The sequence below is a fragment of the Mauremys mutica genome, chromosome 15 (genome assembly GCF_020497125.1).
Source record: "Mauremys mutica isolate MM-2020 ecotype Southern chromosome 15, ASM2049712v1, whole genome shotgun sequence".
Classification (NCBI taxonomy): domain Eukaryota; kingdom Metazoa; phylum Chordata; order Testudines; family Geoemydidae; genus Mauremys; species Mauremys mutica.
Genome location: NC_059086.1, coordinates 27120094 through 27144101, shown reverse-complemented (window position 1 = coordinate 27144101; position 24008 = coordinate 27120094). Strand labels below are relative to the sequence as shown.

General features: G+C 51.4%; 1 protein-coding gene across 5 annotated transcripts; it reads right to left on the bottom strand.

Moving 5' to 3' along the window:
* On the bottom strand, positions 1 to 11448 carry LOC123350050 (uncharacterized protein C6orf132 homolog). Of its 5 annotated transcripts, none has more exons than XM_044988380.1 (10): positions 11314 to 11448; positions 6948 to 7097; positions 6066 to 6715; positions 5547 to 5680; positions 4763 to 4858; positions 4290 to 4384; positions 3805 to 3940; positions 2878 to 2972; positions 2242 to 2394; positions 62 to 198 (listed from the first exon to the last, which is right to left on the bottom strand). In XM_044988380.1, exons 3-9 carry the CDS (start codon positions 6706 to 6708, stop codon positions 2286 to 2288), a joined length of 1308 nt encoding a protein of 435 aa, XP_044844315.1. In that variant the 5' UTR covers positions 6709 to 6715; positions 6948 to 7097; positions 11314 to 11448; the 3' UTR covers positions 62 to 198; positions 2242 to 2285. The 5 variants fall into 5 exon arrangements, with proteins under 5 accessions (XP_044844317.1, XP_044844315.1, XP_044844314.1 ...); XM_044988379.1 differs by having other exon boundaries at positions 6952 to 7097; XM_044988382.1 differs by lacking the exon at positions 2242 to 2394 and having other exon boundaries at positions 1 to 198; positions 6952 to 7097.
* Between the last annotated feature and the right edge of the window lie 12560 nt (positions 11449 to 24008).

The window sequence follows — 24008 nt, the reverse complement described above, 5'->3', positions numbered from 1 at the left end:
TGTTGAGTATGTGCAGGCAGAACCGGAGCCAGTGTCCATGTCTGGGCCGGAGGTCGAAGCCGGGTGGTCAGAAGTACAAGCCAAAGTCCATATCCACGCAAAAGTCGAATCCATGTAGTCAAAATTGAAGGTGTCGGGGAAGATCAGGAGGAGGAGGAGGCAGGGCTGGAGCGGGTGGGTGGAGGGCCTGGAGCGAGGCTAGAGAAAGGCAAGGAGAATACTGAGCCGGGGTTCAGAACCCAAATCTGGAGCCAAGAAGGGTCACATCAAAGTCATAGCCAGAGACCGGAGCCAGGAGTCCAGCCAGAGTTAACAGCGAGAAACCGGAGGGCAGGGCAGGGAAGGGGGTACATGCGGGCGGGAATGAGGATGACTTACTGGAGCCCTGGAGACCCCTCCTCGGGGGACTCCCTTCCTAGCAATAACAGAAGGGCAGTGGGATGACAAAGCTGTCTCTGAGCCTGGGCTCCAAGCCAAGGGGAGCTCCCATCCCGGCTGTGTGCCAGGACCCCGTCACCCTCCCTGTTCATTTCACACTCACAGACCCCCGAGCCGGAGGGGGGAATAAAGGGCAGCAGCGAAGGTGCCCCTGGGGGAAAGGCTCTAGGCCGGGACCCAGTCCACTTCCCAGATCTACACCCAGGATTGTGTGACCAGGCCCACAGCCCTTCCTCTGCGTCTCAGTTCCCACCTGCCGGACTGGGAGGCTCCTCCCCTGCCCCAGGGTGTTCAGGGGGAGTTTCATTCCTGGCTGGGAAGGGCTCAGATACCAGGTGGGTGGATTGGGCCCCGGGTGGGGGATGGTCGGACATTCGCTGCGTCAGGGGTGTCAGGGGCCATGGGAAGGTCTGAGCAGTGATGACGGGGGAGGGGCTCCATGTCAGGCCACCCCTCCCAGACTGCAATGGCTATTGAGCATAACCCCTGGCTCTGCGGATGCTCTCACTTCTGGGACAGCCCCACAGCCTGATTCTTCCCAACCAGTATCTGGCCTGGTCCCAGCTCCAGGGGTCGGGGTGGGGCAGGGTGTCCAGAGCGAGGTGCTCGGCCTTGGTTTCTCTCAGTGCTGCGGGGGGCTCTATGGCCGCTCCCCCCAGCCCTTCCTCCCAGGCACAGTGAGACAGAGCAGTACCTGCGGCAGGGGGTAATAGGTAATAAAGGTAATAATTGGAGATATACCAATCTCCTAGAACTGGAAGGGACCTTGAAAGGTCATCGAGTCCAGCCCCCTGCCTTCACTAGCAGGACCAATTTTTTGCCCCAGATCCCTAAGTGGCCTCCTCAAGGATTGAACTCACAACCCTGGGTTTAGCAGGCCAATGCTCAAACCACTGAGCTATCCCTCCCCCCGAGCTGGTCATGCGAGGGGGGGGGGGGGTCTTCAATCCTGCCCCATGGAGCACAGCCCCTGCAGGGCATCGGGCACCTGGCCCAAGACCCTGATATTAATCAGCTGGACCATGACGTAGGCTGTGATGTCCTCCTGTTGCAAGGGAACAAGGATCAATCAGAGACTCCGACACCCATGAGAACGAAGGGTATTAATGGCACCGGGAGCCAGCAACATTTCCTCCCCACGTCTGAGGGACGGATTCCCCCACCCAACCCCCAAGACGAAATCTTCTCTCTTCTCTAGTGACTTCCATCCCCTCTCCCACCATTGTGGAATGAACTGCTGCCCCCACTCCTCTCAGTCCCCCCACGAGAACTGTTCTACTTCCCAACCCAGCGGGAATCCAGCTCCGCTCCCCAGAGTCCCCTCAGCCACCCTCGCCCTCTCCAGCTGAGGGGCTGGGAGGCTTTGGGCAGTAGTGCCGGGGGGTGAGAGGAAGAGGACACCTTTCCCCAAGGGATCCCCATGTCCTTAATGTGATGCCATGGGCAGTGGCTCTGGTGAATGGGGCACTTATGCAGCCTCTGATGACTGACACCTCCAGTTCTCCCAGAGCAGGTGGGGGCTGGGATAACACGATACCAGAGCTCTAGGAACCGGCCTGAGGCCCCGAGGGGGATGAAAGGCTCACAGAGGTGGCCTGTTAGGAAATAGCCTTGCTGGGGAGCTGGGTCTGCCCTGCTTTGAGCTGCTCAGGGGACAAGCTGGCACCGACCAATGGCACCTGCCTGGGGTCACCCTCTCCTTGCTCCCTGGTCAGCGCATGGGGATGGGATGGGAGTGATTTTCAATGGCCTGGAGGTGAAAGGCCCTGGGGGTCTCTCCCCAGGTGACCCCTCTTTGGTTACCTCGTCCTCTAGCAGCTGGCCGGCTTCCCCCAAGGTGGAATAGGTCAGAACCAGGCCAGCCTGGCTGACGCGGAGGAGGGGGTGGTGGATGGCCAGCAGGCCCGCCTGGAGGAAACTGCTCTTCTGGTCTTCGGTGAATATATCTCCAAAGACCTAAAACCAAAAGAACCAGAGCCCTTGCAATGGCCCAGAACCAGGCTCCAAATCCCTCGAGTGTCTCACAAGGTGGAGAAGAGTCCTGGGGCAGCCAACCTTTGGGGTCCCATGGACCAGGAACCCCCGTCAGTAGGAGGCTGCAGGCACTGAGGCCTCCAATAGTTCTTATGGAGCAGGATTCACCGCAGGCGCCATGATATGCTGGGAATGTATCTGCGCGCTCTGGTACCCAGCTCACACAGACAGCCCAGGACCCCTGCTGCTCCCAGCAGCGATAGCTCCTGCAGCTCACCCACTAGAGGTTCGGGGTCTTTTAGATCTGGTTCATTCCCACGCCTCACCCCACGGACATTCCCAGGAGCCTCACATACTCTGTGGAAATAAGGAGCAGGCTCTTGCCCTGTGTCCATGACACACTCACTGCAGTGGGACACAGCTCCACACCTGAGCTGCTGCAATGCACCGGCGGAGAGTCCTTACCTCTCCCACCCTGGCCAGATTTCTATACCCCAGGCACTCGGGGTCATGGAGCCCGTCCTGGCACCACAGGTCTGGGGCCTCTCTGGTGTTGAGCCCTGGGAGAGAAAGACACACCCATTGGGGAGGTTTGGCCTTCCGCTTTCAGTGCCTGTTTCCTTCTGGGTGCACACTGGCCAGGCTCCTCGTGGCATCCACGGCCCAATGGAATCGCAGGGTCCATCCCAGGCGGGTTAGTACCAGAAGGGGGATTTGTTTCAGCCATTACCGTAATATGTGACCCTTACGGTCATTGTGCTCTGGGAGTGGGTGCCTGTTCATGGGGGTGTCTAATACTGAGAGTGTCTAATAGTGAGAGTGTCTAATAGTGTCTAATACTGAGAGTGTCTAATAGTGAGAACCCCCCACACCCACTGAAGTCAGGATCTGGCCCTGGCTACCCGACTGCTGACACCCTACAAGCTTTGTGTCTGTCCCCTGTGATGCCTGCTCCTGCCCCTGCCCTCATGATGGGCTCTTTCCCTCCATGTGTCTCAACAGCTCCATTCCTGTCCCCTCACGAGCTGGCTGCCCCGTATGGGGGTGGGCTGATTTCCCTGGGCTGGGGGACAGAGCCGGGCTATGAGATAAAGCAGCCAATTTCCCTGGCACTTTCACACTCATCTCCCTACTTCAGAGAGAGGGGGAGAGAAGGAGTCACCATCTAAGCTGGGGTCGGTCTCACAGGAGGGGGCTTCTTTCTGTAGGGTCCCATTGCCCAGCAGAGGGAGTCTCAAAGGAGGGGCCTTGTTTCTATTGGGGTTCCTCTTCCCCGCTACAGCGGGTCTAAGCAGAGAGGCCTTAGTTCTAGAGGCGTCCCAATAGCCAGCTGGGGCTAGTCTCCCAGAGGCTCGTTTCCATGGGGTCCCATTGCCCAGCTGGGTTTCTTACCCCTCTTCTGAAGCAGGAGCTTGTGCAGCCAGTATATCCCACCCCTGGCATGCCGACTGATGTCACTGGCTGGGTGGGATATCCAGAGACCCAGCTGCAGCACAAATTCACCTGCCATGGAGAAGGCGGAGGAGGTCTGGTGGAAGGAGGAGGAGAGGGGAATCCATCAACATTCTCCCTTCAGCTCCCCAGCGCCCCTGGACCTGAGCTCTGCTCCCACCCCTCTGTAGGAGGCGCTGGGGGAGAGGAGCAACAGCCCTTATCCTCTCTGTCCCCAAGGGAGCTTGGAGCAAAGGGAGCAGGGCAAGGGCCCTCGCTGAGGAGTCGCTGCCTCGCTGCTCCAGAATAACAAGGGCCCTGAGGCCAGGCACGACCCTGCCAGCCAGCGGCCTATGGAACGCAGTCCCTTACGGACCCGGGGGGACCAATTAGCCAGGGGATGAGGAACTTGACTCTGCAGGACGCTGGGGTCAGAGGTCACTTACGTCAAATCCAGGCAGGGAGGTGGCAAACTGGAGCTGGTCTGGATGGCCCTGGCTCTCTCCTGGGTGTTGTTTGACAGGAGAGAGCAATGGACATGCTGCGGGAGAAGGAGGCAGGGGAGGGTCAGCGGGCAGGCATACATGCTCTACAAACCAGCCTCTCCCCCTCCCCAAGGGGCTCAGATTTTGTGCTCAGGATGGAGTAGCTGAGCCCTGGTCGCAGAGCTTGAAAAGGGGGTTCAGTCTCTCAGGCCCCAGCCAGGCCTGGGGCTCACTGTTAGTGCTTAATGCAACTGCGCTGAGCTCTGGCTGACAGTCCCAGCTCCTTCCCCCTGCACTGGCAGCTCTGGGAATGTGTGGCCGGCTGGGTCCAAGCTGGGAGGACACAATGGAAACGTGGCTCTTCTAGTCTCTCCTTTGCTGCCCTCCCACAGGGTTCAGGGGCAATTCCACCCCAGAGCGTCCATTCTACTCACCTCCAGGAGGTGCTGCAGCTTCTCCATGGTGGGGGTCTCTGTTAGCTGGCCCCTGAGGATGGTGTCCAGGCTCCGCGAATAGCAGTTGTGCAGAGCCTGCAAGAAGAGGGAGCACCCGTCAGTAATGGGACATGGGGCTACAGCAGTCAGGGGACAATGAGGAGGATTCTCCAGGAGCCCTGGCAAGACTCAAAAGGCACATCCTGGCCTCTCCCATTCACATCACTCCAGGGACGCTTAGCAAGAGTTCATGGCCGGATGCCTGCTGCCTCGTCAATCCTTGCTCTTAGCAGTTCTCTGTGCAGGGCCTGGTACCCAGCAGAGTATGGACCAGCCAAACTGCAATGGGTGGGAGGTAGGATCCCAGGGAGAGTCCAGGCAGGAGATCAGAGAATGAGGAGAGGAGGGAAGGCTGGGATCAGCCACGGAGGGGTAACGCAATCCCCTCTGAACCCCGATCCATGAACAGCACGTCAGGATCAAGGCACATGCCCTGGACCCCACACCCAAACCAGCTCCAGGGCTCAGGACCTCCATGGGGTTGGACAGGGAAAGCCGCCCCCTTCCCGAAACCAGTGTCGCCCTGCACAGACGTGGGTTGGAACTTGGACAGCGTCTGCGAGGACCTTGGCCTATGTGGACAAATGTCCCCACTTTGGGGTGCCAGATAACAGAGGAGATGTGTCCCCCCATTGGGGGTGAGGTGCAAGACCCCCTGCCTGGGTGGGGACGGAACAAGGAGCAGGACAGACTCGGTGGCAGCGCAGCTGGGGGATTTTTGTACCTCAGCTCTGCCCTGCAGGTGCTGCTGGATCACCAAGATGATGTCTTCCTCAGGGCACAGATCCTGCTCCTCCTCCTCCTCGCACTTCTCCTCTTCCTCCTCCTCAGGCCACGACACCTGGGCACTGGGGGTGTCTGCACCAGGGAGGGAAGGAGAAAGTTTAATCCCTTCTGCTGCTGGGGGGATGCAGTGGACAGAGAAGGCTCCATGTTTCCCCTTTCTCTGTAAGGAGCCCCATGGTGGCGAGGGCCCCACCCTGCCCCTCCCAGAGATGCCCTCAGCCCCATCAGCCTCAGGGCCCCATGGCAGTCAGCCCCCCACCCCAACATGATCAGGGAGGCTGGAGCTCCCCGACTCCGCCCAGCATCGCCTGCCTTGGGGCGTGGCTGTGCCACCCCCACTGGTGTTAGTGGGGCTCACATGGGTCAGTCCCGGCGCCTTGGCGAGCCCATGGGCACAGGGTGTTACTAGTCCCCCACCGCCCCAGTCCTCCTCCCTTTCCCCTGGGTCTCCCCTCACCTCCAAAGAGGGAGCCTTCAAAGACAGGGCTCCCAGACCCCACGGAGGAGCTGCTGGCCCCGCAGGAGAATGCGGAGCTGCTGGTGTCTGTCGCGCTGCAGTCGCTGAACTCCTGCTCTGGGCTGGCAGGAGGCTCCTCCATGGCCAGGGTGGGGCTGGCGGGAGGCTCCTCCGTTGCTAGGGTGGGGCTGGCAGGAGGCTCCTCTGGGGCCAGGGTGGGGCTGGCGGGAGGCTCCTCCAGGGCCAGGGTTGGGCTGGCGCAGGGACCCTCAGCTGCCATGGTGGTTGGCAGCTCCTGCTGGGCCCTGGGGCGCAGCTCCTGGCTCCTTGGCTTCCTGAAAAGGAAGCCCCAGAGCTGTCGTCCCCAGCTCCTGCCCTTCCCTGGCTCTCTGCTCCACAGCTGAACCCGAGGCCATCTCCGTTTCGGCCCAGAAGGTGCCTCAGGTTCAGCTAGAGGAGCTGCTGTCTTCCGCCTCCTCCAGCAGGCGAAGCAGCTCCTCTCTTTCCCCTGGCCACGAGCCTCTTCCCCGCCTGCGGGGACAGAGGGGCCGCTCTCCACCTGGGCAGGCTGGCTGATGTCTTCTTCTGGCTGTGGAGCCACCTGCCCGGCCTTCCTCCTGAGCATCTGCCTGATTCGCTCCATCCTGGAACTGAGTTGGGAGCAGCCATGAGTCTGGCTTCAAAGCAGCCTCTCATTAACGAGCCTGCCTGCTCCCCTGCCCACCTACCCTCTGCTGAGGCAATTTCTCCTCCCGATACATCCCACCCCAGGGCACAGGAACCCTTAACCTGGGGAACAAACCCTGACAAGGGACGGGCTGGGAGCCCTAGTGGTGGGATATTCCCACCACACTGGGGATGGCTCTGGAGAACTCCACTTACTTACTCTAGATCAGATGGAGCTGAATGGCAGATGCTCGGGGTTGCGCCTCCCTTCACCCTCCTCGATCTCCGCACCCAGGTGGCCAGCAACGGGTGCCGCTCAATGCCCTGCCAGCAGGGCAAGGGGTAGAACCCAGAGATTGAAACTGGCTGTGAAAACAATACAATGCCACTAGCGGAACACTCCTGAGACACTGCATAGCTGTACCCGGGGCCACCTCCATTTGGGCCCAGAAGGTGCCTCAGGGTCAGATAGGGGAACTGGGGTCTTCCTCCTCCTCCAGAAAGCCAGAGCTGGCAGTGCCAGCAGGACTCAATTACCAGTCTCCCTGGCTCCGAGTGTGATCTGTTGTAGTGACTGACGGATTTGTTCCTTATCCCCCATCCAAAGCCAATAACACATCTCTGGGTTGGCAGTCATGAGTTAGACCTTCTCAGCACCCCTCTGTCTCCTGCATCCCTCAGCTGTTCCTTGGACTGCGGTGGCTTGGACGGTAACAGGAGTGGATATTGTTACTGGTTCACCGAGTGGTTCTAGCCAATGAGGGTCTCAGTCTAGCCTCAGAGGCCCACACCCCCAGACATTACAGGTCAAGGTGGATTGATTTCATTCCAAATGTTTTGTAGTTGTATTTTTGAGTTATTTTCCTAATGAGAGATTGATTCTCATGAAATTCTTAGTGGTGGCCGATGACAGAACACGGAGCAATGGTCTCAAGTTGCACTGTGGAACGCTTAGCTTGGCTATTAGGAAACACTAGTTCACTAGAAGGGTGGTGAAGCCCTGGAATGGGTTCCCTAGGGAGGTGGTGGAATCTCCATCCTTACAAGTTTTTAAAGGTCAGCTTGACAAAGCCCTGGCTGGGATGATGAAGTTGGGGTTGGTCCTGCCTGCAGCAGGGGGTTGGACTAGATACCTCCTGAGGTCTGTTCCAGCCCTAGTCTTCTATGATTCTAGGAATAGGGATCCATTCAAACATGTTGACTTGCTGGTTTTGTAGGATACAGAAAAACAAAAAGGTTGACTGAACCATTTGTTTTCATTTCAAACAAACTGAGGTAAAGAAGTATCTCTAGTTCGTGCACTGAACTGATTGTTCCTGCTCATAACATCCTTCCAGATTTTAGAAGTAGTAGCTCACACCTCCTCCTCTCTAGCCTTTATTCATATTTTACAAGGGGAAAAGAAGCCTTCATCCTTTTTCAACTCCCAATCAGTTTCTTACATTTGAATGAAATAGCTGCATCAACTGGAATGAAGAAAATATTCTTTCTGCACCAGCAGAAGAGGCTAGTGCTGCCAAAATCTGGCTGAGTGTTTCAATAACTTCTGGACCCTCAGGTGCTTAGGCAATGACTTCCAACAGTTCAGTGCTTTGACTTCCTCTGACACTTGGCAGCAAACATGGACTTCTTCATATATGTAGTTATTTAAATTACTTTATTAGGCTGGAGCAACTAGAGGCCTTAACATCACTTGTCATCATTTCAAATTTTATACTGGATAAGTTTAAAAAAAAACTTTTTCAATATAAATTTAAAAAACCCAGTTTAAATAAAAATAAAATCTCTTTTTGGGGGCGGGGGTTGGGTTGTGAAAAAGCCACTGATTGGTCTTGCCCTTGATTTTAGAAGAACTACTTCATCTGAGAGAATCAGAAACTGCTTGTATTCTAGTCAAGGAGAGGAGGCAGCAAAATTCATCCTAGCAGTAATTTGTTGGGCCTTATTTGCTCAGTCTCAAACAAACAAGTGTGCAAAATTTTAGCTAGTCTCTTTTATGTAGGCCCAGCTAAGAGGTGGTAGGAGGGGCAGGAATGTTGTCTCCGTCCCGGATCCAGTAGCAATTGCACAGGATATTGCCACAAAACCTACATTTTACTGCCAAACTCTCTAAGCCAGTCCTCTTCTGCGCTTCCTGGTTTCCAAGTTTCAAATCCACAAATCCTGAGCAGTAACATTGTGACACCAGAGGTAACTCAGCCACCTGTCGCTCCCTGACTCCACTAACCCTGAGCCTGAGCCCTGCCTTGGGCATCGCTCCCACGGAAACCTGCAGGTTCATTTACTGACTTATGCAAATCACCTGTGGAGAGTTAGCACTGACTGGCTGAATTCACTCTCAAGTCACAATGCCCTTCAGCTTACAGCACGAATGGAAGGGGCACAGGGTGGAAATCAGGCTTTTCTGGTGGCCCGTTTTCCAATTGAGAAGAAGGGACAAAAGGGAAGGAGGAAGAGGGAAGCAAAATGGTCACTTTCCAAACTCCCCCAGCGAGTCACAGATTAATTCCAAGCCCAGAGGAAACCACTGTCGTCTGACTTTCTCTTTCACTTCGGCCATAGAATGTGCCTCAAAATAATTCCCATAGGAATTAGAGCAGGTTTTTTAGTAAAGCACCCAAGCTTGATTTTAAAATAGACCAGTTGTGGAAAAACCAGCACAACCCTCAGTGAACTGCTCCAAACTCTGATGTTAAAAATGCTCCTCGCCTTATTTCCAGTGTGTATTGGTCCAGCTTCAACTTCCAACCATTGTCTGCTCATAACCTTTCTCTGGTAAAGGGAAGATGGAGGCTTGCTGCAGCAAGGCTCCAGGGCTCTGTGAGGTTCCCCCTGCCCCGCATCCCTGTCCTGCCTGGCTGTTGGCAAGGGAGCTCTGTGAGGTCACAGACGCCTCACTCATAGAATCATAGACTATTAGGGTTGGAAGGGACCTCAGGAGGTATCTAGTCTAACCCCCTGCTCAAAGCAGGACCAATTCTCAACTAATTGTCTTTGCTCAATGGGCTGAGTTCCTGCCAAAAGCTTTTGTAAAGTCACTGCCACACCCACCTTTCCCTGGCAGGCCTGACCTCTGCCCCTGGCCAGCCCAGCTGGATGTTTGAGCTGCACCCTGGATCACCCCACTTGCTCATTATTGATTCTGGGGAGCAAGCAGGCTACCCAGTAAAACAGCAGAGTCTGTTCCGCACCCCACACTGAGTTTTTCATAGAGGCATCGGTTGTGAAACAATTCAGTCTCCTAATCTGGCCTCTATTTCACGGGCTATGAAATTTCACACTCTTAGCACCCTATTGAGCCCAATTGCTTGTAATTCACTAAAAGGCACCTTCCCAACCAGTTATGATGGTAGGACACCAGGAAACAGGGACTCCACCTCTCCCCTGGGTAATTTCTTCCAGTGGCTAGTCGCCCTCACTGTCATCATTACATTGGAAATTGACAACCTCTGATAAGGGCCCAATTTATGACAATCTTTTAAATAATTTAAATAGAAGAGAAAAAATAACATTCAGTAGAACATGTTCACTGCCAAGCTTTTCAGACAGTTGCACCTCTGATGTGATAGCTAAGGCCCCGGAAGCAAAGCTAGCTGAAATGCTAACCCAGCTTTGGGCAGCAGTAAAGGTGCAGAAAATATTGTCTTCCTTTAAGTTTATTCAAATCGTTCAGTTCAATCGACTAGTTTGTTGAAATTCAAGAAAGAAATTGGGAATACACAAAACAGGCAAACTTGTTTTCCTCCCTCAATCTAGGGATGAACAGTAGGGGATAGAGCTACTGGATCATCAATCTAGAAACTCGTGGAGACAAGAATGTATCATTTCACTTCACTAACCACACATCAAATTGCCTTTGTTTAAGAAATCTGTTAGTTTGAAATGCAAAACATTTTGATACAACTTCTTTCTTATGCTTCTCTTTCTAGCTCTGGCATGGCCTTGGCTGTGTGACCAAAGAGAGGTCACTTCTTTTCTCTTTCCCTCGGTATCATGGGGGATGGAGAAAATTCTCTGTCCTAGCAGGAGAGAGATTTGAGCAAGTCAGGTGTGTTAGGGCCCTCGTGCTCTAAAGGACAATGGGCGATTGTTGTTTGGGGCAAGAATCCTGATGGATTTGTTACTTGTCCCCCAACCAAAACCAATAACACATCTCTTGTATTTTCAGTCATGAGTTAGACCCCCTGTCTCCCATAGCCGTCAGGTGTTCCTTGGATTAGGGAGGCTTGGATGCTAAGAGAACTGGAATTATTTTACTGACTTCTTGGGTGTTACTAGCCCATGAGGGTCTCAGTCTGGCCCCCAAGGCCCACATTCCCAGACACTAAAAATCAGGATGGGTTGATTTCACTCAAAGTTTTTTGTATTTGTCTTTTTGAATTATTTTCCTAATGAAAGATTGATTCTCATGAAATCTTAGAGCTGGCAGAAGACAGAACAAGGATCAATGCTCTCAAGTTGCAGTGTGGAAGGCTTGGATATTAGGAAAAACTTTTTCACAAGGAGGGGGTGATGCCTTTGAATCTGCTAGGATAGAGTCCCCTATCTTGTATCTATATCTAAAGCCTATATTTTTTCTTACCTTCTACACAGATGACAATGTCTTTGAAAAAAATCCACACGGGAATGACAAACACACGCACTGAATCTCCTGCACACCAACGTCTCTTGGTCCTTAGCGAGAGACCATGAGCTGGAGGCTTGCTGCAGCAAGGCTACAGGGCTCTCTGAGGTTTCACCTGCCCCGCATCCCTGTCCTGCCTGGCTGTTGTCAAGGCAGCTCTGTGAGGTCACAGACGCCTCATCATCTTTGCCCAATAGGCTGAGTTCCTGCCAAAGGCCTTTGTGAAGTCACTGCCACACCCACCTTTCCCTTGCAGGCCTGATGTCTGCCCCTGGCCAGCCCAGCTGCATGTTTGAACTGCACCCCGGATCACCCCACTTGCTCATTATTGATTCTGGGGAGCAAGCAGGATACCCAGTAAAACAGCAGAGTCTGTTCCTCACCCCACACTGAGCTTTTCATAGAGGTTATGAAACAATTCGATCTAATCTGGCCTCAATTTCACAGGCTATGAAATTTCACACACTTTGCACCATATGAAGCCCAATTACTAGTAATTCACTAAAAGGCACCTTCCAGAATGACAGGCAGTTGTGACCTGAAGACACCAGGAAACAGAGACTCCACCTCTCCCCGTCCTGCTGGGAGCTCCCCAGCCAGGAGAACCCAGTAGGGGCCTCCTAGCTGTTCCTCTGCCAGACTGGGGACAGGACTTCCTCTCTGTGGGGATATCAGACACACTTGCAGTGGCAATGCAGAAGTGAGTGCACTGCATCGGCCCAGCCTTGGGCTCAGGGCTTTGGTCTTGGCAGCTTCTGCTCCAGTCACGTCTCTGGGTGCCCGGACTCGGAGCTTCTGGCCCCCCGTGGGGTCAGCCAGTGCTGGGGCACCGGGCTCAGGACTTTCATGCCCCTCCCCACTCCTGCTGGCGCTCTGGGTGCCTGGGCTCAGGGCTTCTGCCTGGCCTCTGCCCCGGGGGTTCGGGGCTTCCCTTGCAGTTCCTTCTGGGGCTCTGAGGCCCATTTCTCTGGATGCCCCACAAATGGTAGGAGCCGAGGTGCTCCCAAGTAGTAGGTAGGAGCTGAGGTGCTGCCAACAGCAGGGACCCACCTGCACATCGGGGAACCTCCTCTAGCTTCAGAAAGGTTGCTGGCTGCTGCCCTTGGAGCCCAGGTCTGAAGGCAGCACACAAGTGAGGGTGGCAATGCTGTGACCCCCCCACAACAACCTCTGAACTCCCCCATTCTCCCAGTTTGGTCGGGACCCCCATGGTTACAATACCATGAAATGTCAGGTGGAAACATCGAAATGGTGACAGTGGTCAATTTCAAGGCCAGAGGGTTTGTAAACTAGTCAAAGTGAGCCCTGAATGTGGTAGGGACCTGGCTGTTATGGAGGCCCGAGCAGGTTTGCACTCCTCATTCTCCTGAAAGGCCATGGAGAATTCCTGCTGCCTGAGAAACTTCCCAGAAGAAGCTACCAGGACTGGGGTGAAATGAAGAAAACCAACCAAAGCCTGAGCTAGGATGGAGAGCATTGATCCAAGCCGTGTTTGAACCCCTTCACCCCCACTGCCTGCCCGCTGTGAAACGGACAGAGGGGCACTGATTTCTAGTTGTGAACTTGCTGCAGAGCATGGGCTTCAGCACAAGCCGTACAGCCCATACTCTGAACTCCTGGATAAACAGCAAAGCTGGCTTTTCCGAAACCTTTCCCCCCAGTGCCCTGCATCCACTTGGGATTGTGCCCAGAAGAGGCTGGTGGAGGGGAGAGGAAGGGAGTGTAGGCCATACAAATGTTGTGGAGTCTGCACTACGCCACAGACACACACTCAGCAATGCAGGGCATAATATCCAGGACAGTAAATTATTTGGCCATACCCTACCAAATCCTCAGTGTTGAAAGTCCAATTTCTCTAGAAAACAATGGGAGGGAAGGGTTAGAGAGTTGCAGTAACCACCTGGACTTCCGGTCTCTGGCCAGGCACATCCCCCTCTGCAGAGTTTTCACTGCTATCGTCTCCAAACTGGTCCTCCTGATCTAATGTGAGGTCACATCCTGGCCTTTAGGGACATTGGCAGGATCTTCCCTGTTCCCAGCTGCAGCATCACCCTCGTTATCCTGCCTGATAAGGATCCTGCCAGGGCTCAGCTAAATGGCATGTGTCATGACAGGCTCTTTGCTGAAGGCCCTTGACAACACCCAATTGAGATCTGAATCGGACGGGCACGTGCAGGTTCATTTCCTGACTTTTTACTGGACTCCTGGACCCTCTCGTGCTGCTGCTGCAAATGTTCCTTCTCGCTCAGTGCTGAGCAGCAGAATGCTCCTTTCCCTTTGGCTGTGCGACACACAGACGTCTAGTCCTGCTGCTCTGTAAGAAACCGTCTTCATAGCTCTAATCCTGGCAGATATTGATTAAAATCTTGCCGTGCTCCTCTAAGTGTATTTGTGATTGGACGTGCTTCTTGCTAGGGGGGATTTTCAGACACATGAACTGCATGAAACAGAGGGAAAGACAAAGAGAAGCATCAACATGCCTAAGAACTTGAACAAAAGTTGAAGACCATATATTGGTGTCTAACTAACTCCTGCTGCTGGGAGAGGCAACTGGTATTTTAATGACACACTCACTCCACTTGTGCCAGCGGGAGAGCGCCGTGGCTGCCCCGACCCCTCAGGCGGGAGCCGGTAGCACAGCCCTGCCTGGGCTGCAGAGGGCAGGCCGCTTCTCCTCAGCTTGTCCCCGCCGGTGCACTCCGAGAAGTGGCCCCTCCTCTGCAGCCGGGGCAGGTCTGCACTACCAGCTCCGCCTGGGGTGGCCACTTACTGCGGAAGAGCAGCGGGAGCTGGTAGCGCGGCCCTTCCCGGGCTGCAGAGGATGGGCCACTCCTCAGCTTGTTCGCGCTGCTCTCCCGCTGGCAGCGGCCACGCCCCCACCCTCCAGGTGGGAACCGGTAGCATGGCCCTGCCTCGACTGAAAAAAGATGCTTTACAATTTCTCAAAAGATGTGTAAGTTCAGGAATGGTGGAAAGAATGAACAGAACAATAAAAACAGCCTTAACAAAAGCAGTACTGGATACAGGAGAAGGATGGGCTCGTATGCTTCCTGCTGTGTTGTATCATATCAGGGGCAGCCCAAATAGGCTGACTCAACTGACACCCTTTGAGCTAATGACAGCAAGAGCAATGAGAATGCCTAGCACTGTGATCCTTCCTGCGGGGGGGAGTTGGGGCTTTTTGCAGACAGGCTGCAGAACTACATCGAGGCATTGGACAGAGAGTTGAAGGATTTATACAACCAAGTGAGGGAAAACCAAACCCATCTGGATGATAATAGCAGTCTGGACAAACCTGCATTTAAAGTTGGGGATATGGTAATGTGTCACCTTTACCCAAAGGTTAAATAAATTTTAAAGTCAAGATGGCAAGGCCCTACGAGGATCCTTCTGACTACTAATACATATGTAAAGATTGGGGAAAAATTGGAAACATTTTGGCGTCACCAAAATCAGTTAAAATTGTTTTAATCAGCATCTGTCAATACTAACAATATTTCCACAGATGTCTCCACAGGTGTCTCCACAGGTAAACAATAAGAGGTGAAAGAGAAAGGACTGAAGGGTGACCAGGACAACCAGAAGGACCATGGGGAGGCTTCTGCTGTGGCTCCTGCCATCTCTGTGGTGCATGAGGAAGGACGCAAGTAGTGTGCCACGTGTGAAGGGGACTACAAAGTCTCGGGCTATCCCTCATTTGAACATAATTACATGGCATATTGCCACAATGGCTTGGGAGGAAACACACAGACCTCGATACTGGAATTTGTGTGGGATTTTGTGGAAAAAAAACCCCAAACACTCATGAAAGATTATGTGCCAATTATACTGACATGGTACCAGTTGAGGTTGGGCCTGCTGAATCAGGATGGGGCTTACCACCTAAAGCGTGGATGGAGGTAACCTCAAAGGCATGGCATACATTTGTTAAACGGTGGCCCAAGTTAACATAGTAACATGGTAACAATTAACCGGGTTAACAGAGACAGAGTGGAACCACCTGACTGTGTGTCATGCCCTGAACAAATCCCTGTTCCAAAACCAGGATTAATAATAATAGGACCAGTCCTACTAGTCCTCATTTGGGTGGTATTCCACACTTACAGGGTTGAGGTGTGTATTCCTTTAGAGGAAGTGAACAAACAATGTGCAAAGGTCAGGCCTCAAATGAGTAGAAACATTACTAGCCTAACAAACCAAATTGGTGAGCACTTAACTAGACAGAAGAGGGGATTACTAGATACCCTTGCAGAAAAGTTTGGTGCAGGAAATTCTGTGTGCATGCCCATATAATGTTCTAACGAATCTGTCTAGGTTCGAAGTGGCCATTACTGAGAAACTGGTGCACACGGAGCTGGTCCAGATGAACGGTACCTACTGGCAGGGGCGGCTCTAGAAATTACACCGCCCCAAGCAGGGCGGCGCGCTCGCCGCCCTTCCCCGGTCCCGTGGCGGGGGCAGAAGTGTCTGCGGCGGGTGCGCTGGTTCCGCGGCTCCGGTGGCGGGTGCGCTGGTTCCGCGGCTCCGGTGGAGCATGCCTGCGGGAGCTCCGTCCGAGCCGCGGGACCAGCGCACCCGCCGCAGTCATGCCTGCAGGAGCTCAAGCAGAGCCGCGGGAAGAGAGGACCCTCCGCAGTCATGCCTGCGGCAGGTCCGCTCGTCCCGGGGCTCCGGTGGACCTCCCGCAGGCATGACTGCGGAAGGTACGCCGGAGCCAAATGCCGCCCTGCCAGGACAATGCCGCCCCATGCGCCTGCTTGGCGCACTGGGGTCTGGAGCCGGCCCTGCCTACTGGTGTGTGACTGCCCAGAACCACTCCATTGAGCTAAATGGAAAGCCTGCCCCTTGAGACATCCATCCGTGTGCATAACGGTCCCTCGAAGGTCAACCCTGACTGTTGACGGGACGCGGCTCCACCATACTCTGCCAATGATGGGTAACCTAACATGGGATCCGGAATGGCACTACGGCAGTAAGTATCTAGAGGAGGGTCTACAGGCCCTGCAGGCGAAGATCGAGGAGTTGGTGGCCGAGGCCCAGAGGCATATTGGGGAAGGCCGTCTGAGGTACACTCAGATAGGGGAAACCGTGGACCAGGCCGATGTGAAGTTCTCGAAGGCAAGGAACCAGGCAGTGAAGGTTAGAGCAATGATTATGGGCAATGCCATCTCGGGTGACAAGGTCTCCTGGGGATGGATCTGGGTGCTATTTTGTCAAATTATGTGGGAAGTGTTTATCCTGATGTTCTTGATGGTACTGGTGCTTTATCAGCAACTCAGCAGTAGGCTGGGTACATTAAAATTGGTATATTTGACCTGGCGGGTCAGGGAACTCTAGGGTCAAGAGGAGGGACTGAAGGGTTAAAATCCATGTGCATTTTATATAACAACCTGGTATATGGATTGTGCCAGCTCTTTCTTAGATTCAAAGTCCAGAGTTTGGTCAAGAGACCAGAGGCTTAGCAAATAGTGATTAGCTAAGAGAAAGCTGGGGTAAACAGATAATCTTGTTTTGCTAAAATAGGCCTGGTCAGTAAATTGCCAGGTGTTGGAGCTAAGAACTAAATAATTGTGTCTTATTCAGAGTTGCAAATTGAACAAAGGATCCCTGTTCCTATTGTGTCAGTCTCTTCTGTAGGGAACGTTCTTCCCACAGATCCAACCTTAAGTTTATGAAAAGTTGGCACATGTCAGTATAAGATATGGCATCCTTCCACCTCCCTTCCCAGGGACCAGTGCCTGTCTTAAGACATAAAGGGGACAATCTTTATTGTCAAATACTTTCACTGTTTCTTTGCTTTAACCTCTAGGAATGTACCTGGTGGACAATCAAAGGAGTTGCTTCATTCCTATGGCCCCCAAATCAGAATTCAACATATATATTTTATACTAATAACATTTTATCAAAGTATTAATTAAATGTTAACTTGCTAACTTGAGACCATGGGCGGAGACATTATGTAGCCTTTTAACCATTGGCTAATGTGCTATCTTGTTTTGCTGCAAAACCTATCCCGGGTTGTGGAACTGCCTACCCCATCACTTTCCCCCGCCCATGGAAAATCTATATATTCTATTGTAATCAATTGATGGACAGTGTCTCTGAGCCTAATAAGACAGGTGACACTCCGCCAGCACTATGTGTAATAAACTCCTATGCTTGACCTCTACACGGTGTGGATTTATGTCCTTCACTCCCCATGCTGGGGCAAGACCAAGTAACACCAAGTAAACATCCCGATGGGTGTTTCTCTGACCTGTTCTCAAACACCTTCAACACTGAGCAGTCCACATGCTGATCTGTCCGGCTGAAGCTCCTCAGGCTTCCATTCTCCTTTATAGGCCAGTCTTGTTGGTTCGACTACATCTCCTCGTTGCTCCATTTCAAAACCAAAATACTTCAGATTTCAGCCAAAATAGACCAGCACCAAAATAGTTTGGATTTGGGGTTTTATTCATAAAAGCTCAACACTTTCCAAGGGGACAGGTGGGAATTTTGACCAGCTCAACATAAAAAGCCTCTATTAACAGGGGGTGATGATTTACCAAGGGTCGTGGTGGATACTCAGTTTATGGACAATTTTTAATTCAAGATTGGATGATTTTTAAAAGATATGCTCTAATTTACAATGAAAATAGTGGGAAAAAATTATGACCTGTGTTATACAAGCAATTAGACTAGATTAGGGGTGTTGAATGTATCGTCTGCGAACACCTTGGGATCCACAGACTATATCAAAGGGGTCCTCCAAAGATTGTTGTTATCATAGAATGCTGCTTTTCAACCTGTGGTCCGTGGATTCCTACAGGTCCACAGATTGTGTCTACGATTTTCACCTCCATTCAAAATGTTTGATTCATCCGCAAATGAGGAAAACACCCACTGGTCTAGATAATGAAAATGGTTCCTTAGGGCTTTGGAATCTATGACTAAATTGAATTTCTGTTGTTTCGGCATCTCTTAAGAGATAACACGAGTCTCATAGACTCATAGACTTTAAGGTCAGAAGGGACCATTATGATCATCTAGTCTGACCTCCTGCACAATGCAGGCCACAGAAGGAATCTCACCCATCCACTTCTATAACAAACCCTGTTATATCCTTGGGGCAGCCGGTGTAGGAAGCAATCACTTGAGGCCAGAGAGCAGGCAGCTAACCAAAACCTCCATTTTATTTACATATCTACAGAGAGCTCCTCAGCCGGTTGAAACCGGTTGAGCTAACCCATAATAATCTAACTCAGTTGCCATAGCAACAAAACCATGACAACCAAATACACAACATATTCCTCCCCCCCTAATAAGAACATCCCCTAAATAAAACACACACTAGACTAGAGAAGGAGGGTAGACTGCCTCCATTCCCGGCTAAACCCTGGGGATTATTTTGCCCCATAACCGTGGGTTCGCCCTAGCTAAAGATCCAGCCGATGAGGAGGCCTTCTGTCTCTAGGTGGATTACGGCGAACTACCGGTGTTATTGCACCCGAAAGCACTAGGGGCTCAGGGTCCGCAGCACGAACAGGTGAGGAGGTGGTATCAGCTCGTGCTGGGCAAAGGGGTATCTCAGCCACCGGCAGTAATGGAGGAGAACAGTCAGAAACAGGTGACTCGTGATTCGATCCCTCACCAGAAGAGGTGAAGTCAGACCCCTCAACTGCAGATGGGTCCTGAGGACTGGCATGACCTGGCAACAGCTGATCTACATGTCGCCGCCAGGTAAGATTCTCTGCAGTCCGGACTGTGTAGGAAACAGGTCCTGTTTGAGTGATGACTGTGGCCGGAACCCATTTAGCTCTGGAAGTATAATTCCGAGCCAAAACTGGCTGTCCCGGGCTAAAGGTTCGGTCTTTTGCTCTGGGTGCCCGTCTGATGACTTGATATTGCTGCTGATGTTGCACAATTTGTCGGGGTTCGGAAGGTTTCAGCAGATCAAAGCAAGTGCGCAGCTGTCGTCCCATCATTAGAAAGGCCGGAGATGCGTGGGTCGTAGCATGAGGTGTGTTTCTGTAGGAAAGTAAAAAGGTATCCAGACGCTTTTGAATGGAGTGTTGTCCCCTTGCTGATTTCAAAGCGTTTTTCATTGTCTGCACAAATCTTTCAGCTAATCCGTTGGTGGACGGATGATATGGTGCTGACGTGATGTGGTGTATCCCATTTGCTTTCATAAAATTTTGAAACTCCTGAGAAACGAACTGCGGTCCGTTGTCGCTCACAAGTTGTTCTGGCAGACCAAAACGACTAAAGAGTCCTCGTAGTTTTTGGATAGTACTCTCTGCAGAAGTGGTCTGCATTATAGAGACTTCTGGCCATTTAGAATGGGCATCTATTGCCACCAAGAACATGCTTCCTTCAAGGGGGCCAGCAAAGTCAACGTGAATACGTTGCCACGGGTTTTCAGGCCAGTCCCATGGGTGTAGGGGTGCCCACTGGGGTGCATTCCTCACACCCTGACATGACATACAAGCTTTTGCCTTCTCTTCAATAGCGCTGTCCAGTCCAGGCCACCAAAAATAGCTTCGTGCAATTTCCTTCATGCGCACTATTCCACAGTGACCGGAATGTAGCTGTTCTAACATCTGTGATCTCAGTGGTGGTGGAATAATGACACGTCTCCCCCACAACAAACAACCAGATTGGACCGATAACTCCGTCCGCTTGGACATGTAGGGAACAAGGTCGGATGAGACCGGAGAGGTTTGTCGAGATGTTCCATGCATCACCAGGTCCATAACGTGGGACAATACTGGGTCAACGCGAGTTGCCTTCTTTATCTGAGTAGCAGTGATGGGTGTATTCTCTACCTGTTCAAAGTAGAAGATTTCCTTGTGGGCACTATCGTGGTGTTTGACCGGCAAAGGCAACCTTGAGAGGCCATCTGCATTGCCGTGTAGAGTGGATTTCCGATATTTGATTTCATATGTGTGTGCTGAAAGTAACAATGCCCAACGTTGCATACGACTAGCAGCTAATGGGGGAATGCCTGTGTAAGGTCCAAAAATTGATGTCAGAGGTCGATGGTCTGTGAGAAGAGTAAATTTTCGCCCAAACAGGTACTGATGAAACTTCCGAATTCCAAAAACAATTCCTAATGCCTCACGTTCGATTTGGGCGTAGTTAGTTTCTGCTTTGCTTAGAGTGCGTGAAGCAAAAGCAATAGGTCTCTCTTCTCCTGAAGGCATAATATGTGACACGACTGCTCCCACTCCATAAGGGGAGGCATCGCAGGCCAATTGCAGTGGTAAGGATGGATCAAAGTGTGTTAGAACTTCAGAATTTAGCAATGCATCCTTAGCTTTGTTAAACGCAACATCACAGGCTTCAGTCCACTTCCAGGCCTTGTTCTGCCCAAGGAGCTCGTGAAGTGGTTTTAGCAGTGTGGCTAACTGTGAGATGAACTTTCCATAATAGTTCAGGAGTCCTAGAAACGAGCGCAGCTGGCTTACATTTCGAGGTGGGGGAGCCTCCACAATAGCTTTAACTTTTGCAGGGGCCTTATGAAGACCTGCAGAATCAATGATGTGTCCCAAATATTCAACAGAGGGCTTGAAGAATTCACACTTGTCTTTGCGAACTCGTAGGCCATACTCTTCCAGTCTTTGTAGGGTAGCCTCTAAATTCTTTAAGTGATCCTCTTCATTTCTTCCAGTGACCAGGATATCATCCAGATAGCACTGAACTCCTGACAAGCCACACAAGATCTGGTCCATAGCCCTCTGGAACAGGGCGGGAGCAGATGTTATTCCGAAGGGTAGACGACAGTATCGATAAAGCCCCTTATGAGTCACAATAGTCAACAGCTCTTGGGACTTTTCATCGACGTGCATCTGTAAATATGCTTGACTCAGATCAATCTTACTGAACTTTTGTCCCCCAGCCAGGCCTGCGAAGAGGTCATCGATGCGAGGAAGCGGGTATTGCTCTGCACACAACACTGGGTTGACAGTGACTTTAAAATCACCGCAAATCCGGAGAGAGCCATCTTTCTTCACGATTGGAACGATAGGAGTGGCCCATGAGCTATGGGTAACTGGTATTAGGACTCCATTGGTAACCAGGCGCTCCAGGTCTGCTTCAACTTTTGGCCTGATGGCATATGGCACAGTTCGGGCTTTCAGATATTTTGGTGGACTGCCAGGTTTAATGTTCAATGTCACAGTGATTCCCTTCATACTTCCCAAATCATCTCCAAAAACAGCAGCATGTTTCCTTAGTATAGGGGTTAGACTGGTTTCTTCTTTAGTCATCCGGTGCACTTCTGCCCAATTCAGTTGAATCTTCCCAAGCCAAGACCTACCCATTAAGGCTGGGTAGTTACCTCTCACCACAAACAGTGGCAATTTAGCCACCTGTCCATTGAGCTCCACCTTAACATCAATAGTGCCCAGCATAGGCACAGCTTCTCCCGTATACGTCTTCAGAACAGTTTTTGTTGCCTTAAGCGGAAGATGCTGTAGCTTTTCTTTATACACAGTCTCGGAGATCAGTGAGACAGCTGCACCGGTGTCCAGTTCCATGCGTATACGTTTGCCATCCAATAACGGGGTTACCCAGTATTCATGTGAGCCCATTGCCAAAGACAAAACATGCAGTGGCACTTCCTCTTGCGATGAGGTGTCACCTTGATCATCCTGGGTCTGCTCTAGGGTATGCAGGGTTCCTCTTTTTGTCGGCCAGACCACAGGCCTCTTTTTCTTTTGTTTACAGGCACACTCAATGTGTCCCTTTTTGCCACAGTGTCGACACACCAGGTCCTTACACCAGCATTCTGATGCCTGGTGACCCGGCTTACCACAGCGGTAACATTCTTGACTCTGAACAGTTTTGTGGGTCGGTTCTTGTGACACTTTTTGCACCCTAGGGGGTGCACCAATGTATTGTGCCTCCCTTGTAGCCAGTTCCATGGAGACAGCAATATCAACAGCCTTCTGTATGGTAAGCTGAGCCTCTGTCAGTAGGCGCTCCCGTATAGCTTCACTGTACAGGCCACACACTAACCTGTCACGCAGGGCATCATGTAACATTTCTTTAAATTCACAGTGTTCTGCTAGCTTTTTTAAAATGGCTACAAATTGTACAACTGTTTCATCTTCCTTTTGGTCTCTTTTGTGGAACCTATATCTTTCCGCAATTACCAGTGGTTTTGGGGAGAAATGAGACCCCAGGATTTCCACAATGTCACTGTAAGATTTAGTCTCAGGCTTAACAGGGTGTAGTAAGCTGCGTAGCAGAGAGTAGGTTTTAGCCCCTACAACAGTTAAGAATATTGGCACCTTCTTCGCTTCTGTAATGTCATTTGCAATACCAAAAAGCTCAAAACGCTCAGTATACACATGCCACTGCTCTGTATTCTCATCAAAAGGCTCCAGGGGCCTGGTCAGAGTAGCCATGATTTTTAGTTTCACTTTCACAGTCAGTGCAAACAAGCAGCTTTTTTGTTTGTTTGTTCTTTACCTTAACTTCTACTTCCTTCTGTTACTGGAGCAGCACCGGAATCCCACCCTCGTCGCCAGTGTTATATCCTTGGGGCAGCCGGTGTAGGAAGCAATCACTTGAGGCCAGAGAGCAGGCAGCTAACCAAAACCTCCATTTTATTTACAGATCTACAGAGAGCTCCTCAGCCGGTTGAAACCGGTTGAGCTAACCCATAATAATCTAACTCAGTTGCCATAGCAACAAAACCATGACAACCAAATACACAACAAACCCCTAACCTATGTCTGAGTTATTGAAGTCCTCAGATTGTGGTTTGAAGACCTCAAGGTGCAGAGAATCCTCCAGCAAGTGACCCATGCCTCATGCTGCAGAGAAAGGCGAAAAACCTCCAGGGCCTCTGTCAATCTGCCCTGGAGGAAAATTATTTCCCGACCCCAAATATGGCGATCACTTAAACCCTGAGCATGTGGGCAAGACTCACCAGCCAGCACCCAGGAAAGAATTCTCTGTAGTAACTCAGATCCCAACCCATCTAACATCCCATCACAGACCACTGGGCATACTTACCTGCTAATAATCAAAGATCAATTGCTAAATTAATTGCCAAAATTAGGCTATCCCATTATACCATTCCCTCCATAAACTTATCAAGCTTAGTCTTAAAGCCAGATATGTCTTTTGCCCCCACTACTCCCTTGGGAGGCTGTTCCAGAACTTCACTCCTCTAATGGTTAGAAACCTTCATCTAATTTCAAGTCTAAACTTCCTAGTGTCCAGTTTATATCCATTTGTTCTTGTGTCCACATTGTTACTAAGCTTAAATAATTCCTCTCCCTCCCTTATACTAATCCCTCTGATATATTTATAAAGAGCAATCATATCCCCCCTCAACCTTCTTTTGGTTAGGCTAAACAAGCCAAGTTCTTTGAGTCTCTTTTCATAAGACAGTTTTTCCATTCCTCAGATCATCCTAGTAACCCGTCTCTGAACCTGTTCCAGTTTGAATTCATCCTTCTTAATCATAGGAGACCAGAACTGCACACAGTATTCCAGATGAGGTCTCACCAGTGCCTTACATAACAGTACTAACATCTCCTTGTCTTTGCTGGAAATACCTCGCCTGATGCATCCTAAAACCGCATTAGCTTTTTTGATGGCCATATCACATCGGCGGCTCATAGTCATCCTGTGATCAACCAATACTCCAAGGTCCTTCT

What these genes read in the sequence shown, in the direction of transcription:
- LOC123350050 (XM_044988380.1), bottom strand. Translation starts at nt 6,708, where the DNA reads ATGGAGCGAATCAGGCAGATGCTCAGGAGGAAGGCCGGGCAGGTGGCT. An exon ending in ACCTGCAGGGCAGAGCTGAG is followed by an intron (nt 4,859 to 5,546) that starts GTACAAAAATCC and finishes CTCTTCTTGCAG; the next exon opens with GCTCTGCACAACTGCTATTC. An exon ending in CCTCCCTGCCTGGATTTGAC is followed by an intron (nt 3,941 to 4,289) that starts GTAAGTGACCTC and finishes TCCTTCCACCAG; the next exon opens with ACCTCCTCCGCCTTCTCCAT.